This window comes from Sceloporus undulatus, chromosome 5 (assembly GCF_019175285.1).
Source record: "Sceloporus undulatus isolate JIND9_A2432 ecotype Alabama chromosome 5, SceUnd_v1.1, whole genome shotgun sequence".
NCBI lineage: Eukaryota > Metazoa > Chordata > Lepidosauria > Squamata > Phrynosomatidae > Sceloporus > Sceloporus undulatus.
Genome location: NC_056526.1, coordinates 101,225,939 through 101,244,776, shown reverse-complemented (window position 1 = coordinate 101,244,776; position 18,838 = coordinate 101,225,939). Strand labels below are relative to the sequence as shown.

At 41.7% G+C, this 18,838-nt stretch overlaps 1 protein-coding gene across 4 annotated transcripts in view; it reads left to right on the top strand.

The window, feature by feature from the left end:
- The window catches only part of VWF (von Willebrand factor), a 247,354-nt gene that overhangs the window by 215,708 nt on the left and 12,808 nt on the right, over positions 1 to 18,838 (top strand). For all 4 annotated transcript variants that reach the window (XM_042469124.1, XM_042469122.1, XM_042469123.1 and 1 more), the window contains 5 exons: positions 4,812 to 4,928; positions 8,621 to 8,719; positions 9,703 to 9,831; positions 11,825 to 11,864; positions 15,471 to 15,568. In XM_042469124.1, coding sequence (XP_042325058.1) covers positions 4,812 to 4,928; positions 8,621 to 8,719; positions 9,703 to 9,831; positions 11,825 to 11,864; positions 15,471 to 15,568 — 483 coding nt within the window. The remainder of the gene's footprint in view (positions 1 to 4,811; positions 4,929 to 8,620; positions 8,720 to 9,702; positions 9,832 to 11,824; positions 11,865 to 15,470; positions 15,569 to 18,838) is intronic.

Below are 18,838 nucleotides of genomic sequence, written 5' to 3'. Positions count from 1 at the left end.
CTTTCTTCAGGCCAGCCCCTGATGGTACTGAGCCAGCCTTCTCGTATAAACATGATCTGTATAAGAAAAAAAACGAGCAAAATCCGATTGCTCAAACTATCAAGGTATAACACTGCTCTTCATCACTGGAAAAATCCTTGCAAGGATACTGCTGAACAGATTAGTTGCTGCCATTGCAGAAGAACTTTTCCCTGAAAGCCAATGCGGCTTTAGAGCTAATATGAACACTACAGATATGGTATTTGCCCTTGCCCTTAGACAACTGCATGAGAAATGTAGAGAGCAGAACAAAGGACTCTATGTAACATTTGTTGACATCACCAAAGCCTTCGACACTATGAGCAGAAAAGGTCTGTGCCAGATCCTGGAACGATTAGGATGCCCCCCCAAATTCCTCAAAATGATTATCCTGCTACATGAAGGCCAGCAAGATCAAGTCAGATATGGCAACGCTCTCTCGGAGCCCTTTCTAATAACTAATGGTGTGAAACAAGGTTGTGTTCTCGCTCCAACTCTATTTACAATCTTCTTCAGCTTGATGCTCCAAAGAGCTACAGCAGATCTTGAAGAAGAAGGCGACATTTATATACGCTACCGTACTGATGGTAGCCTGTTTAACCTAAGCCGTCTAAGGGTTAACACTAAGACTCAAAATTATCTAGTCCGTGAGCTGCTTTTTGCTGACGATGCTGCCCTTGTTGCCCATACAGAAGCAGCTCTGCAGCGCCTAACATCCTGCTTTGCGACAGCTGCAGAGCTCTTTGGGCTGGAAGTCAGTCTGAAGAAAACGGAAGTTCTCTACCTGCCTGCACCTCAGGAAGAACACTAACATCCCCACATCACTGTAGGCAAATATGTGCTTAAGTCTGTCCAGCAGTTCACCTACCTGGGAAGCATCATCTCCTCAGACGCCAAGATTGATAAAGAGATCAATCACAGACTAGCAAAGGCATAGAGTGCATTCACAAAAGAGTCTGGAGTAACAAACGTTTGAGGCAAAGCACAAAAATCAATGTGTATAGAGCCATTGTACTGTCTATTTTCCTTTATGGGTCTGATACATGGGTCACCTATCCCCAACACCTACAACTCCTCGAACGCTTTCACCAGCACTGTTTACGCACAATTCTAAATATACACTGGACTGACTGTGTGACATATGTTGCTGTCCTTGAACAAACAGGGATCACTAGCATTGAGGCCATGCTATTGAGGATGCAGCTGCGCTGGGCAGGACACGTTTCTAGGATGAAGGACCATCGCCTCCCAAAATAGTATTCTGCAGTGAACTCGCCACGGGTCAGCATAAGAGGGGTGCTCCAAAGAAGAGATAAAAGGACTCCCTGAAATGACATCTCCCCAAATTGATCACCAACAATGGTCCGCCCTGGCCTCCTACTGGGAGGCATGGAGATGCACTATCCATGATGCTGCAGCCTTTTTTGAAAGCTCACACCAAATGAGTCTTGAAGAGAAATGACAATGCAGAAAGAAGCACAAACCAGAAACATCACCCAAGGAAACTTTCTGCTGTGCCTTCTGTAACAGGACCTGTTTATCTCGGATTGGCCTTTTTAGTCATCAACACACTTGTAGAAAGCGCGGGATGAGTATTCTTTGTTCGCGAAGTAAAGCCAGATTAATTATTTCTTAGATTGTACACCATGGGCAAATTTACTTTTATCTGTTTTATTGTTTGTATGTAGAGCGCTGTGTAAATCTACAGTGCTATATAAATAAAGCATAATAATAACAATAACAACTCTTGATCAGATCAAAGACCTACCTAATTCCAAACTTCTCTTGACATCATAACCAACCATGAGTTTATGGGAATTCAAACATGTGTTGGATAGTACTCTCCCTCTCATGTTCCCCAGCAACTAGTACTGCGTCTGGTACTGGAGGTACAATACTGGCTATTTGTTCCTTTCCCAATAAACTCTAACATAGAATTTGCCTCTTCTGTTGTGGCATCATGCTAGGTTGTTTTCACTGAAGTGCACTTCTTGGTCAGTCACTGCTATTTCAGCTGCTATTAGAACATATATATGAAATTAAAAAGGGAAATGGCAGTTAAACTACAAGCTAAACTACAGGCCTAATTAGATATGTAATAAGAGGCTCTTTTCCTTGCAAAAGAGGACCCTGGTTTTCTGTGTCCACTTTGCTTGCATAAGAGCTTAAGATTTTAAAAGTGTGAGCCATTTCTTTTGGAAATGGGAAAGAGGAGGAGCTAGAAGACTCATTCTACAGAGCTGCTGGGAGAGGCACATTCATTTTTATTTTTTATAGTCAAGTTGGAGTTGGAGTACAGAGAAGAAGAAGAAGGTCACCTGGGCACAGTGTTGGAGGACATCTCCTTCAATTTTACACTTTATTTTTCAGTACTCCCTCAAGGGGGTTGTGGGTACTTGCTCAGAGGAAGTTAGTCAGAGACTTGCCTCTGGAACTAGCTAGTAGCCAGGAGCTCTCTACATAACTAGAGTCCCAGTTGATTGAGCTCTTTAACAGACTTTGGGAATAAAGACCAGGCCTACAGGGGTTCTTTACACAGGTGTTTAACAGGGGAAGCCCACAGTCTTGTTGAGTGCCTCCTTAAGACAGAAGTATGGACACTTCTGGCATTACTTTGTCATAATGTAGTCCCCACTCATCTGCTTTGTTTCTATCTGAATATGTGGGCATGTGGAGGGATGTGATTTGCCACATATTACAGTAAGAAATGTGTTGCAGTACAATCCTATTTACCAGAGATAGGGGAACTTGTGGCCAAATATTACTGATTGCTACTTCCAGTGAAGCCAATAATGCGAAATGATGACCTGTGGAGACTAGAAAGTTACACATGTAAAGAGTCACACTGACCTAAGGACATGTGGAAGAACTAGATAGGACTAAAATAAATGCTAAATGGATTTGCTGATCAGATCACTCTGAGCCTACCCAGGCTTTTTGCCTTTCGTCTTGCAATGGAGACAAAGAAAGTCCCATCACAAAAGCAAAAACCAGACTTTCTACCTCACCTCGTGCTGTGTTCTTATTAGCCCTTTCTGTTCAACTATCCAGGGATTGTCTCAATCAATGTTTTATCACTCTGGAGTGAAAGACATCAGTTGATCTGGCCCCTTTTGTCAATTCTATGGAAATCTTTGTTACACCGTGTGGTAACATCATGCACCACTGAAAGGTATGAAATAGGATATAAATATCCACCACAGACATAGTCATTTTGCTTACAGACCATGCACAGATGGGCCCAGTGCTGTTCAAGATCTTTATCAATGGACCTCTCCAGACAGACCTAAAGTGCGCCCTCATCATGTGCTAGGGGTTGGCGGAGAGCACACTGCCCATACGTGCCTCACCCCTAGCATGTGACGAGAACGTCAAAATGGCGGCGCCCTGTACACACAGGCGTCACCATTTTTACATGATGGACACCTAGCATCCGCACGTCCTGACGTCATTGTGACACTGTAAATGTACCATTGGCGCACTATGTCTTTTTGCAGGTTCTTTTTGCTGCACGAGGGAGCTGTGTGGTTTGTCCGCTACGGCTCCCTCACAAAGCAAAACAAGATGTGGATAGACCGCCCTTTTTGGGCGGTGTGTATCCCACCAATGACTTGGATAACAGAATTGGGGGTATAATTATCAAATTTGTAGATGACACCAAATTAGCAGGAGTAGCTAATACCCCTGAGCACAGTATCAAAATTCAGAATGATCTTCATAGATTAGAAAGCTGAGCCAAAGCTAACAAAATGAATTTCAACACAGAGAAATGTAAAGGTACTGCAGTTAGGGCGGAAAAATGAAATGTACATATATAGAATGGGTGACACCTGGCTGAACAAGACTACATGTGAAAGGGATCTGGGAGTCCAAGTAGACCACGAGTTGAACATGAGTCAACAGTGTGATGCGGCAGCTAATAAGGCCAATGCGAGTTTAGTCTGCATCAATAAAAGTATATTGTCTAGATCAAGGAAGTAATAGTACCACTCCATTCTGCTCTGGTCATGCTCCACCTGGAATATTGTGTCCAGTTCTGGGTACCACAATTCAAAAAGGATGTTGAGAAACTGGAGCGTGTCCAAAGGAGGGCGACTACAATGGTGAAGGATCAAGAAACCATGCTCTATAAGCAATGATTAAGGGAGCTGGGGATGTTTAGCCTGGAGAAGAGAAGGTCAAGAGGTGATATACTAGCCCTGTTTAAATACTTGAAGGGATGATATCTTGAGGAGGGAGCAAGTTTGCTTTCTACTGCTCCAGAGAACAGGACCCGGAACAATGGATGCAAACAACAGGAAAAGAGATTCCACCTCAATATTAGGAGGAAATTCATGACAGTAAGGGCTGTTCGACAATGGAACATACTCCCTTGGAGTGTAGTGGAGTCTCCTTCCTTAGAGGTCTTTAAACAGAGGCTGGGTAGCCATCTGTCGGTTATGCTTTGATTTAGATTTCCTGCATGGCAGGTGGTTGGATGATTCTTTTCCAACTCTATGATTCTATGATTATATACATATGTTTCTGGTGAAGAATAGAAAATGGACATGAAAACAAATGGGTAGTAGTTTTGACTGCCCAATATTTTCATGAATAACATTATTTTTTGCTTGAACTATCAAGGATGGCTATGAATCCAATAAAATTCAAAATGGGAGAGTTCTAAACATTTTGTCAATTCTTTTGTTTAATGAATGCAAAGTCTGATTTTTTTTAAAAAAAAAAAGAAAGAAAGAAAGAAAGAAAAAGAAAATCTAGTTAGGGCTCAAAACTCTTAAACTTTTTTTTTCCAGCCAGAGAAGCATGTGTTGTTGGATCAATGCACCAGCTGCCAGTGCAGCCCACAGAGTGGAATGCATCTGAAATACAAACTGACATGTGTAAAAAAAACTTGTGAACCCTGCCCCAAGGTAAGAGATTTCTATTGATTTTTTAACATTTTAGATCTGTTCCAAACTGTGGTATTTGTATTTCTGATTCACACCTGTGTTAGAACTTACCTTCATGAACATTGCTAAATTAATGAAAATAATTGATTAAAGGTTAACAATACACTTTTAAAAAGACTCTGGTCTGAAATGATCTTCCATTGATAACAATTAAACCAACGAAAATAAAGCTCAGTTTGCTAAAGTCTATGTCTGTCTATGGAGGGACTGTCCCTATAAAGCAGCCCTGCACAAAATACAGCCCAGAGCCCGCATGCAGCCTGTGAAACTTGGGTATTCTGAACCTATCATCCACAACAGCTATTGTAAAACAAAAATTTATTATAGAGAAGGTAGAAATACACTGGATCACGTTTTTGCTGAATCTGAAGAACTCCAAAGAGAAACCCCACTTTAAAACCTCACCCCCCACCTTATTTTCCTGTTCAACCCAGATCGTTCCCCCCAACTCACCCCCCTTCGCCACAGAGGAGGGAATTCTACATCAAAGCAGTCCTAATGAAAGCACCATTTGGTTCATAGTCTCTTCTGCCTTGAGAGATCTATGGATACCGGAATAGAGGGTATCTGTTAAATATCACTCCGACATAAAACTGCCTGACTGGCGCGAATTGATTGCTGCTCTCAGCTGAAAGTTCCGGATACGTGATCATCCTGAGCATAGCCCATGGTGACAGCAACTCTTTCCCAGAATGCCTTTCCCTGAGACTTTTAGATACAGGTGTTGTTGACATAAGATCCATCATGTCTATCTATCTATATATCTATCTATTTATCTGTCTACCCATGTATCTATCTAACTATATATATATGTGAGAGCTTAACCCGCTGGACTTCCCTTTCTGCAACCTCCCTCCAATCCTTGTCCACCCTCAAGATAAAATCATTATAAATCAAAGGCAGGTAATCATGGGAGATTTAATATTTCTTACCTCTTTTTATTAATATTTCCAAGGACCAGTCTTTTGTTAAGCTAATGGATCTTTGATGGCCCCTGAGGGCCCTACCAACTCTAGGATTCTGTTTATTCCTACATGACAGAAGGGGGTTGGACTAGATAGCCCCTGGGGATCTCTTCCAACTCCAGGACTGTCCCTTTGCTTCTCCTCTGGTGCCTTGGGTGAGATGTGCCACAGAGCCAGACATAAATTTTCTGGGTCCAGGAGTTGCAGAAATTACAAAGTGTGTATGTGTGTGTTCATACTCAAGCACAAACATGCCCCTTGAAGAAGCCCATCAACTTATGGGGCGGGGGCTGTAACTTTCCTAGGGTGTTCTTAGGTGAAGAATCCTGAAATGTGATTTTCCAAGTCCCTTCCTCTGAAAGTTAGCCTTCAACACCTAGTATTCGCTGTTGGCCTGTCAACCAAGTACCTTGCATGGCTTCCAAGCTCCAGATGTTGTTGGATTGCAGCTCCCATCATTTCTCAGTATTGACTATACCAGCTAGGGGCTACTGAAGCATTCAGTCCAACAATAGCTGGACTGCATAACTCCGCTGAGTTCAGTGCATTTTAGTTTGTGCTGGAGAGAATAGGGTAAAGAGGGAAAAAATAGACCTTGAAAAAATATTGGACTACAGCTCCTACAATCCCCTTTCTAGCTATAGGACTTGTAGACAAAACTGATGCCAGCTTGTCTTCTTCACTCATAAACTACACCAAGCTTCCTGCACCTGCCCCTCCCTTGTGTGAAAGTTTCTATCTTAGCTTGGCAAATTTGAATCCAGTCATTGCAAAAAGAACAACATACAGTTTCAACACCTCATTGGCAAGACAGCTTTACCTTCACTAGTGTGTGAAAATTCACATTCGCTTGCACCGCAGTGGTTTTATTGTAATAATGCCATAAAGCAATGATGTTTGGAAGAACAAGCTTCAAAAGGTATGTACACAGCTATGATCAACATGAAATAGCGGTTTATAAATAAAACTTATTATTATTGCGCCAAAAGTACATGCTCGGCATGTACTAGGGTTAGGAAAGGGCGTCCCTTCTGGACGCCCTAATCCTAGTACGTGCCAAGCACGTACAAAATGGCGGCACCCATTCTACATGGGCGCCACCATTAGGAGTCATGACCGTGCCGCCTCCAAATGGAGCAGCGCGGAAGTGATGTCCTGGAGCCATGCGAGGGTGCTTGGGGCCCCATTTCTGTGGCGTCAGAAGGAGCTCCATTTCGGAGCTCCTTCCAGCTTTGCGTCACTAGGTGCAGCCTTTAGACGGCTGCACCAGCAACACAAAGCAGAAAGGGGCCAAGCGGCCCCTTTCTTTCTGTCCTCACCGCCATCGGGTATCCTTGGGCCATGAAGCCCCAAGGAAACCCTTTTCCAGGCCATGGGGAAGCGGCCTTTTGCCGCTTTCCCGCGGCCTGGAAAGCGGCAGATCAGGGTCTCAGAGGCTGCCGCTGTGGCAGCTGAGGCCCCGATCTGGCGGTGAAAGGAGTGGGTACAGGCCACCCCAAAGGGGTGGTCTGTACACCACTATTATGATTATCTCACACTTTTCATGCAGGAGAAAAGTAATTTTATTGTCCACCATTTTTCAGGCACAAGAAGAATTATTGAAATTTCAAATGCTGAGGAGGGGGCAGGCTGCTGTGCAATAAAGTCATCCAGTTTGCTTTATTTAGAGTTGGGCTGACTGCTTGTATTTGTACAGGAGTTAGTCCTTCCCCTGCTTTTTGTCATGGTAACAACAGGACAAAACAAATGTGGCTCCTGCAAGCAACAGGTACATTCTTTGCAGGAGGAGTGTTATTCAGAGGACAAACCACGGCAACACACCTTTGCAGCAGGCTGCTATTAGTGCAAACCAAATGGTCAGTTGTTAAGCAATAGCTCTATGTAAGTCAGAGTTGTAAATAAGCAATGAAAAGTTAATACTATAATACGATTAGATGAACCATGTCCAGAGGAGGGCAACCAAAATGATGAAGGGGCTGAAAACCATGCCCTACAAGGGGAGATTTAGGGAGCTGGGTATGATTAGTATGGAGAAGAGAAGGTTAACAGGTGGTATGACAGCCCTGTTTAAATATTTGAAGGGATGTCATATTGAGGAGGAAGCAAACTTGTTTTCTACTGCTCCAGAAAATAGGACTCCGAGCAATGTATGCAAACTTCAGAAAAGGAGATGCCACCAAAACATTAGGAAGAAATTCCTGACAGTAAGAGCTGTTTGACAGTGGAAGACACTCCCTCAACATAATCTTCCCAACATAAAGGCCCTTCTTTGCACACTCCCTCAGAGTGGAGTCTCCTTCTTTGGAGGTCTTTAAACATCTGTTGGGGGTGCTTTCATTGTGATTTTCTGCATGGCATGAGGTTGGACTGGATGGCCCTTATGGTCTCTTCCAACTCTATGATTCTATTATTTTATTAGCAGAAGACTATAAAACAATAAAATGATGGAAGCAAAAGAATAACACAATAAAAGCTAATGATAAAATCATCCAAACTGCAGAGATCCCAGCAGATCTACCACCTTCACCATCACTTTGGACCCTCTCAGAGTGACTAACAATGTTTTTCAGTGATTGCCACACTTATATGCTAAGTTATGAATGGAACTAATATTACTACACTTAATAGAATGATCAATGTCTGTGTTAGACCTGAAGTTCAGAGACTATTAATTATCTTTCACTGCAGAATTACAGGGTGGAAAAAGTTGCTGGCTCTTGTTGTGGAAAATGTTTACCCACTGTATGTGCCATACAGCTGAGGAACAGAACCATCTGGTACCTAAAGGTCAGTTGATCTTCATGTTTGGCTGGCAGACATGCCCTAATACATTTCACTGATGTTCCTCTCTGTTTCTTAGCAGTTTCATATTCCTGCAATGCTACATTCACTGTGCTGTGTAGATGAAACTTTTTTGTTTGTTTTGGAGGTGAAACAGACGGCCCCGAAAGTGGATTGGAGCCGTGGCAACCGCATGCCACATGCTGCACCCCAACCTGGCCAGCTTCAATCCCAAATAGAAGCATGAAAAATGTGTTCCTATTTTGGGTGAGAAAAAGCTGCCCCTTCGCCTCTAGAGCCAGCTTTCCACTGGCTCTGGGGCAAGTGACATCTGAACACCATGCCCCTAAGTCACCTGGAAGCCAGCCAGTTTGTAATTGCCATCACAGTTTCCGGGTGACTCGAGAGTGTGTCTTGTCTAAACACCACACCCCCAAGCCAGCTTTGAGCCAGACTTTCAGGGCCATGTGTTTTAGCTTTTAGTCTCCACTCCATCACGTTGCAAGAGCATTTCCTTTAATTTTAAACTCAAGATGAAATTTTAGCAAATTTCTTCATTCTTTGTGCCACAGGAAAGTATCGTGCTTTATTTCTTGTTGTTTTAGCTCCATCTCTTTGCATGACACTTACAGGGCACCTGAACAAATAAAATAGGCTTCTTCGCTGACATAATGGAGCAAACTAAACAAATAGCAAAGTATATCCAACTTAAATCTTACTTTTTCCATGGTGTGTATGTGTAAAGAAAAGAATGTGTGTTTAACCGGTTATCTTGATATTGGCAAGACCCCCAGACCCAGCAGAGTCACTTACTCTTATCTGACATATCCTTGTGAGGCAGGGAGCCTTTGCTTGTAGAACATACTAGGAAACTGGCAATAAAAATGTAAATTGCTCCAAAAACTAAAAAAATGTTTTTTAACTTTTAAAAAACTTGTTTTCTGTTAAAGTTGAATTATTTTATAACTAAAAATCCTAAATCTTTACAGCCAAATGAGATGATTCAGGATGACTGTGAAAGCCACTCTTGCAAGGTCAACATGAAAGGAGACTTCATCTGGGAAAGGAGAATAACTGGCTGCCCCCCATTTGATTCAAATAAATGTCTGTCTGGTGGAGTAAGTAGTGATCCAAGTACTTCATTGTTTAAGTTATCATTCTGTTGTTAAATAATTACAGTACCATTTGTATCCTGAATGTTTTACAGAATATAACAAAAAAGAAAGACATCAACTAGTTTTCAGTCTAAATTTTGACAGTGAGGCAGAAGATGAACTAAACAAGAGATATAATAGCATGTCAAGATAAAAGAAAAGTGGCAAATTCATTAAGAGATAATTTATCAATCCTGTTTTGGCTGTTGTTCCCCAGAGTGACTGGAAACCAAGGGCTAAAATTTGATACAGTACCAATTTTGATTCTACCCAAATCTGGATGTTGCCTTTGTATGTGCTTTTGTTGTTAAAATTGTAAGGTTTGTTTCATTAAAGCCTCATTCTAATTATATTTAAGTTTGTTTTCTATTGATTTCAATGGACAACCACAATCCTATTTCCTGTAACCTTGGTGCATTTTGTTTACCCAAACAGAATGAATTTTCAGACATTTTACTATTTCACCATATAATTCTGCTTGCCAAATTGGTGGCATACTTGATTGCCTTGATTACATCTCATTTAGACTATTGTAATGCACCTTATGTGGGGTTGACCTTGGAAACTGTTCAGAAACTGAAGTGGGTCCAAAATGCTGTGGCCAGGCTGTTGACTGGGACTGGCTACAGGAATCATGCAACTCCCCTGCTGAAATAGGTTCACTGACTAACTGTCCATTTCCAGGCAGAATTCAAGATGCTAGTTTTGACCTTTAAAGCCCTAAACAGCTTGGGTCCTATCTGAAGGACTGTGTCTCCCTATACAAGCCAGCCCAAGCACTAAGACTGGCAGGAGAGGGCTTTCTCTCAGTCCCTCCATCTTCACCAACAAGTGCAGTTGGTGAGTTCTCAGGAGAGAGCCTCTCCATGGCTGCTCCAAGACTGTGGAACTCTGTTCCATGGGAGGTCAGGTCAGCACCCTCCCTGCTTTCTTTCTGCTGGCAGTTGAAGACGTTTTTGTTTAGGCAGGCATTTGGTGGGTGGATTTTACTTGTGTAGTGTGATGGGCTGCCTCAGTGTTTTAATGGTTTTCACTGGTTTAAACTATGCTGTTTTTAACTTATGTTTTAATGTTGGTAATATTTAATTACTGGGACTCAAGTGGTTAAGATGCTGGCTCTGTTGATTGCGAGATCAGCAGGTTGGCAGTTTGAGGCCCAGGTGCCATGTGATGGGGTGAGCTCCCATCACTAGTCCCAGTTGGAAAGCATGCAAATGCAAGTAGATAAATTGACTAAGTGTGTTTGTATTCATTACTGAAATATACACATACTTTCTTAATGAACACATTTTATCAGGCACTTTTTTCTTTTTCTGCAGAATATGTCACAACTACTGAAATGTGCAGATTTAATACAGTTTACATCCTTTCCATTAAAATATACCCCTCCCCCGGAAAAAAAAAGATCTGATGAAGCTTATTCTTTGTAATGCATTATAATTGTAAGTTACCATGGGATGAGGGGACTAGTGTAAAAACTTTCTAGATGTAACACAATGACATTTCTGACAGCAGCCTTGTATTCCTGGCCAAACTAGACATATTAATCAGAATACAGTGGTACCCCGGGATACGAATGCGCCGCCTTACGAAATTTCCGGGTTACGAAAAAAATCCATTGAAAAAAACTGTTCCGGGTTACGAAGGTTATTTCGGGTTACGAAAAATTTTTTGGTGCTTTTCGGCGCTTTTTCGCACGAAATCGCGGCTTTCGCTATTAGCGCCTATGGCTTTTTCGGCTTACGAAGATTTTCGGGTTACGAACGCGGCGGTGGAACGAATTAAATTCGTAACCCGGGGTACCACTGTACACAATTTCATTTTTGAAATATTTTAAATTTAATTTAACATCTTCTATCATCCTCTGCTATTCAGACAGTACATTGTAGTTTGCAAAAATCTTGTGAATGAGTGTATGAGAACATAGCTTATCTTAAATAATTTGTTCTCTTTTTAGGGTAAAATTGCAAAAATTGACAACACCTGCTGTAAAACATGTAAGTAGACAGTATTCCTTTAAAATACCTAGTTTGAATGGAAAACTTAAAATAATAATAATAAAAAAACAAATGACATGATTGCCACATAATTTGCTATTGTGTATTTGATGATCTGAAATATAAACAGCTGGTGAATGGCTTGTGGAGGAGTAAATCAAAATCAAAGCATTTATATCCCCTGTGATCCCTATCAGAATTTTCCCCTCACGTATCTTCTGTTTGTAATGGTGCCTTTGTGGGCCTTCCTCCTGTTTTTCTAGTCAGGACTGTGGAGGGGACAAAAGCTTACAGCGTCCGACAGCCATTGTCCCAATCCAGCTTGCCTTTCCTTGTCAGTTATTTGGGGTTTTTTAAGAACAGCCACATAAGGTCAAATTATTTGATTAGTACCTTGATCCTATAATAAACCACCATATTCTAATAGTAATGCTTTGCAAACCAACATTTTATTTACAGTCAACCCATTTACAATTAAAGACATCTGTGAAAATCTGAATGGAAAAAGCCAGTAAATGAAATATTTTTAATCAAGTCTCTGATTATACCTTGTTTATGAAAGTGATATTCTTTCTTAGTCTTAGTCTTGTTAAGAATCAGTCTTAACAATGTGCATACTTCTCCATTAAGAACTATGGAACCAGAAGCTGGTTAAAATCAACTTGTTCAGACAGGATCATATGGTTTAAATATGGCAGATCTCACTATCTAGGAATACAGCTTTTGAGTGTAAGAGAGAAGCATGCCTCCAATTGTTACTCCATGGAGTATCATAGAATCAAGGGCCATCCAGTCCAACTGCCTGCCATATAAGAACTCTCAATCAAAGTATACCTGACAGATGGCCATCAGGCCTCTGTTTAAAGACCTCCAAGGAAGGAGAATCCACTACACTCCGAGGAAGTGTGTTCCATTATGGAACAGCCCTTACTGTCAGGAAGTTCCTCCTAAGGTCAGGGTGAATATCTCTTTTCCTGTAGCTTGCAACCATTGTTCTGTGTCCCGTTCTCTGGAGCAGCAGAAAACAAGCTTCCTCCCTCCTCAATATGACATCCCTTCAAATATTTAAACAGGGTTATCACATCACCTCTTAACCTTCTCTTCTCCAGGATAAACATCCCCAGCGCCCTAACTCGTTCCTCATAGGGCATGGTTTCCAGACCCTTCACCATTTTAGTCATCCTCCTTTGGACACGCTCCAGTTTCTCAATGTCCTTTTTGAATTGTGGTGCCCAGACAACACAGTGTTCCAGATGGGGCCTGACCAAAGCAGAATACAATGGCACTATTACTTCCCTTGATCTAGACACTATACTTTTATTGATGAAACCTAAAATTGCATTGGCCTTGTTAGCTGCGGCATCACACTGTTGACTCATGTTCAACTTGTGGTCTACTTCGACTCCTAGATCCCTTTCACATGTAGTCTCGTTCAGCCAGGTGTCCCCCATCCTATATCTGTGCATTTCATCTTTCCCACCTAAAGTGCAGTACCTTACATTTCTCCATGTTGAATTTCATTTTGTTAGCTGTGGCCCAGGTTTCTAGTCTATTCAGGTCATTTTGAATTTTAATGCTGTCCTCTGGTGTGTTAGCTACTCCTCCTAATTTGGTGTCATCTGCAAATTTGAAAAGTATGCTCCCAATTCTGTTATCTAAGTCATTGATAAAGATGTTGAATAGCATTGGACCCAGGACAGAGCCCTGTGGGACCCCACTGGTCACTTCTCTCCAGGATGAAAAGGAGCCATTGTTGAGCACCCTTTGAGTTCGGCCGGTCAACCAATTACAAATCCATATGTTGCTTTGTCTGGCCACATTTCACTAGCTTGTTTACAAAAATGTAATGGGGAACCCTGGCAAAAGCCTTACTGAAATCAAGATATACTATATCCACAGCATTCCCTTCATCTAACAAGCTGGTAATTTTATAAAAAAAAAAAAAGATCAGATTTGTCTGGCATGACTTGTTTCTCTGAAACCCATGTTGACTTTTTGTGATTATAGAATTGCCTTCTAGATGTTCACAGACTCTCTGTTTAATGATCTGCTCTAGAATCTTTCCTGGTATTGATATCAGATTAACTGAATGATAATTGCTGGGAACCTCTTTTTCCCCCTTTTTGAAGATAGGGACGATGTTTACCCTTCTCTGCTCCATTATAGATTACTGCCTCAAAGATGATTCTTAAAGATTATTGCCAATGGCTCCGATGTTACATTTGCCAGTTCTTTTAATACTCTTGGATGTAGTTCATCAGGTCCTAGAGACTTATATTCATTTAGATTAGCCAGGTATTCCTGTGCTATCTCTTTGCTTATTCTGTGCTGAATTTCCTCTATTCTGTCCTCTGTTCCATTTCCTCAGGTTGAGCACCCTTTTCCTTTTTTGAGAAGACTGAGGCAAAGAAGGTGTTGAGTAATTCTGCCTTTTCTCTGTCCCCTGTTAGCATTTTACCATCTTCTCCATGCAGTGGCCCTACCATTTCCTTCTTCTTCCTTTTGCTTCCTTTCCGGACCCGGATGAAGCAGATGCAGAAGCAGAAAACTCAAAAGCAAGGAAGATTTTTCCCCATAGGCAGCTTGTGGAAATGTGCAGTAACTGATTCACCCTTGCTAAGCAGTTCTGTGCAATCTAATAATTCATATAAAGGCAACTTAGTGAAAATTGATGTCTGGTTACAGTGAACATTAAAAGGATATGGAAAAAGATAGAAAAAATGATATACTGGATGATGACTGGATTCGTATTTGTCCTCCTCAACCCCTCTTTCAAATCTAACTTATTATTTGCTAGAGAGACTGTGCCTAAGATCATCTACTGATGGTAGTGTCCCCATCATACTAATAAGAATGGTGAAAAAATTGGTGCCACATGCTGTGTGAATGTATACCATTGGTACACACCTACACCTGCGATTGGTCTGGCCAGGAGTTCATAAAAGCTGGTCTCAAGTTTCCATATCAAACTAGAGTAATCACAAAACAAAATGGTAAAAGCTTATTATTATTTTCTTTTTTCTCTCTCTGAGAAAACAGGCATTTAAGCAACAAAGACATAATCACAAAATTTTGGCAGCTGCTTGCAAGATAATTACCAAGAACTAGAAGAGAGCGAATCTAAGCTTGGTAGCGTTGTTGGATAAAATTTGGGATTTACTTCTTAGGGGAAAGTTGTTTCACAATATGAGAGTAATCAATGCTCTCACAATCATTCATCCAAGACTGATTTCCATTAATAGAATATGTTAATAACAGCAGTAATTACATGTATCCACCTTGACATCTCTTGCCTTTCTGCAAAGACACTATGCATGGTATATTTTGTTGGATTAACCAACAATAAATGGTGTTACGTGACTGTATCTCATTTTCTAATATGTTTATATTGCTAAATTAATGGTTCATTTTACTTTCTTTTATTGTTAATGATTGTATAGATTTATAAATTTTAATGTTAAAAAACCAGTGGTCTAATACATGTTATACACATTACATATCTTTAACAAAACCAGAAGGTGGTTGTGATATATAGTATGAAATGATTCTCTCCAATATCTCTCCATATAGACTTACTGAATTATACCCTTCTTCTTGTTCTCTTAGGTGTAGAGCCGGAGTGCAAACGAGTCACAGGCAGGCTGGAATATGTGAAAATGGATGACTGTGTGAATCAAAACCAGCTGAATATCCATTATTGTGAGGTAACAATTTTATAAAAACAACTGTATGAAAACAGAGGGAGAGATACTTTATATAGATAATGCATAAGCTTCCGAGGTATGCCCTGGCAACAGTTTGCAAAGAAGAGCTCTCTATAAGCATGTATGTTAGGGCTGCTGCTAGTGTATTTTTATTTTTATTTTTTTGGAAGGGCAATTTCCTTCTCCCTTGTTCTTTCCAGTCTATCCACAAATGTATTGTAAGTAGGGATGTGTAGGAACTCTGTGAAGTCGAAGGCTTTCATGGCCGGCATCCATAGTTTTTTGTGGGTTTTTTGGGCTATGTGGCCATGTTCTAGAAGAGCCTGACAGGGAGGCCATTCATACTACACTTTACCCCAGATCAGAAATTAATTCTTTCACGTGAAGTTCATATTCGCCCCGAGTCTCCCACAAGTGAATCAGAGGCTTGCACAAGCATTTTGTGGAAAACGCCCCTTTTGCAATTGGGGCAAAAGCTGTCTCTTTTGAAAAAACCCGGGTTCTGCAAATATGAACTTGCCCCCGGTCATGATCGGGGCCAGTTCAGGGGAGGGATTTAGGTCAGAGGGAGGGCAGTGGGCAGGGCATTCCCTCCCTTCAGCGGGGTGAAGGAGGAGGAGGAGGAGGAGGAAAGAGTTGGAGGAAGGATGCAAAAAAGGGGAATCTGACAGGAGGCAAATGACAGGAGGCAAAAAGGGGACTGCAAAGGGCAATCAGAGGGAGTGCAGAGGGGGGAACTGGAGTAAGTGACAAAGGAGGAGGATGAGGAGGATGAAGGAGCCGGGGGGAAGAAGGGTGCCATGGAGGGCATTCTATAACGGAGCAGGAGGAGGTGAAGGAAGAGGCAGGAGGAAGGGTCAATTCAGGGCAGATCAGAGGGAGGGCACGAATGGAGCTCGCACCAGGCAGCTTTCCCTTTTTTAAATTTTTTTTAAAATTATTTTTGGCAAAAAATGCACATGGTTTTTGCAATAGATATATAGATAGAACGTAAGCAGGAGGAAGGGTCAATTCAGGGCAGGTCAGAGGGACAGAGCAAGCCAAGCCTCCGCTCTCCAGCAGGGACCTTTCCCTTTGTATTTTTATTTTTCTTAATTATTTTTGGCAGTCCATGCGCATGGTTTTTGCTTCGGGTAGATATAGATAGAACGTGGCTAGCTGCTTGTTCACTTTCCCTTTCATTTCCTTGCTTCCAGCAAAGGGGAAATGCTGCAGAGGGCACTTTGCAGGACTTTTTTTCCTTTGCGAATGAATGCTACAGTGCGAATGTTATGTTTCTCTTTCCAATTTGGCAAATTGGCAAATTGGCAAATTGATACAGAATGCTTTTGCTACTGTCTCTAAGAATTTCAGGGGTAACCTAGGAAAAGCAAAGAATGCATGGCATTGCATCCTTTCCTGGTATTCCAAGGTGAGGAATTAATTTATCATCATCATCATCATCAACATCAACATCGTCACATGTGTATGATGGAAATTATTATTATTATTATTATTATTATTATTATTATTATTACATGTGGCAAGGAGGGAGGATACAGGATGCAGAGATGGCATTAGCTTGCATTTTGGGGTTGAAAATGGGGCGAAAGGTAGATCATAACCTGCACTGAGCCAAATGCCCACAACACACACACACACACACACACGCACGCACGCACGCACGCACACACACGGTTTTTAAATTTGACAAAATGTGCGCATTCTGGCGCCTGGTTCTTTAAAAAAAAGGAGGGGGAAGCACACTTCCAATGGCCCAATGAGTGCTGGAAATGTCACCTATGATGATCGCGGAACTAAATTTGATTGACAGCCAGAAGCCTTCATTTTAAACCTGAATTCTCCAAGAGGGCATTCAAGGTTAAATACCCTGACTGGTAGTCAGCACTTGCTTCCTGGGGGATCCGGGGAGGGAGAAACCAAAGCTTTCTGGTTCTTTCCAGCACAAAAGTGCCAGTGAGAATGGGGCCAAGATGTGTTGAGAAGTGTGATATCCTTGGGGGCGTAAAAATCCATGATGTAAGGGAGATGCTGACAAGACTCATCAAGTCCACCTACTGTTATCCCTTCCTTTTCATCCATGTGGGAACCATGTGGGGACAGTGCAAAGCATAACCTTCAGAATATCAAAAGCGATTATGAGGCTCTGAGTAGGAAGCTGAAGGGTCTGGATGCACAGGTAGTTATTTTGTCTTTCCTTCCAATGGAAGGGCATGGCCAAGGAAGTAAGAGAAAAACAGTGGACGTGAATAGTGGTTTGACAAACTATTTGTTTTTCTTCTCGTCCATTGAGAACTTGATGAGAATTTTTTAAAAAAATATTTGAAAGTCCCACTTTCAAAAGGTTATTTTTTCTCTGCCTGTCAGCAGCTAGAGAAGTATTTTTCACAGATTTCTCGAATGACAATAAAAGACAAGTTAGAAATTTATGCTAATTACGAGTGTTGGTGCTAATTTAATTTGCTTTTCAAACTCAATTAACATGTCAAAAGGAAGTTGGGCAGATGTTTAAAGAATATTCCTCTGCTTGAAAAAACCTGAAGGCACACACACAAAAAGAAAAAAAAAAATTCAACAAATAATCTTTGATTGAAGCCACAGCAAGAAATGATAGAGTTGAGGGGACCCTCAAGGATTATCCAGTCCAACCCCCTTCTCCTATGAAGTAATACATAGGCATACATAGGATCCTAGAGGACATGGAGTCTGACCCCCTGTTCAACATCAGGGTGGCACTGGAAGATGTGACAAACCAAGGATTTTCTTGGCATAAAGAGGAGTTTTGCCATGGGCTGCCCCTGGAGCTGAGATAGTGTGACCTTCACAAAAGAGAAGGAGGTGGGTGGGGTGGCAAATGGCAATGCTCTTCTCTCAAGAAGGGGTGGGTGGGGTGCAATGGCAGGAATTCTGCCATGGATAAAACCTAGCATTCAAAGGGATTTCCAAGGGTCATCCAACCTCCCTTCTACCATGAAGTTGCAGTTGAACCTGAGAGCATGTGACTTGCCCAAGGTCACCAAGTGAATTTCTATTTTGAAATGGGAGGCTAGAGTGCTAATCCAGCTCAGCCATGTAAATCCAGAGGGTGACCCTGGGTAAGTCACAGTCTCTCGCTCATGGATATTCTGCACTCTCCTTGCCAATAATAATAATAACAACAGCAGCAGCAGCAGCATGATAGGTTTGCCTTAGCATTACCATGAGAGAGGTGCAGAGAGAGAGTTGACCATGCCCTGCCTCTGAGGCTGAGAGAGTGTGACCCTCACAAAA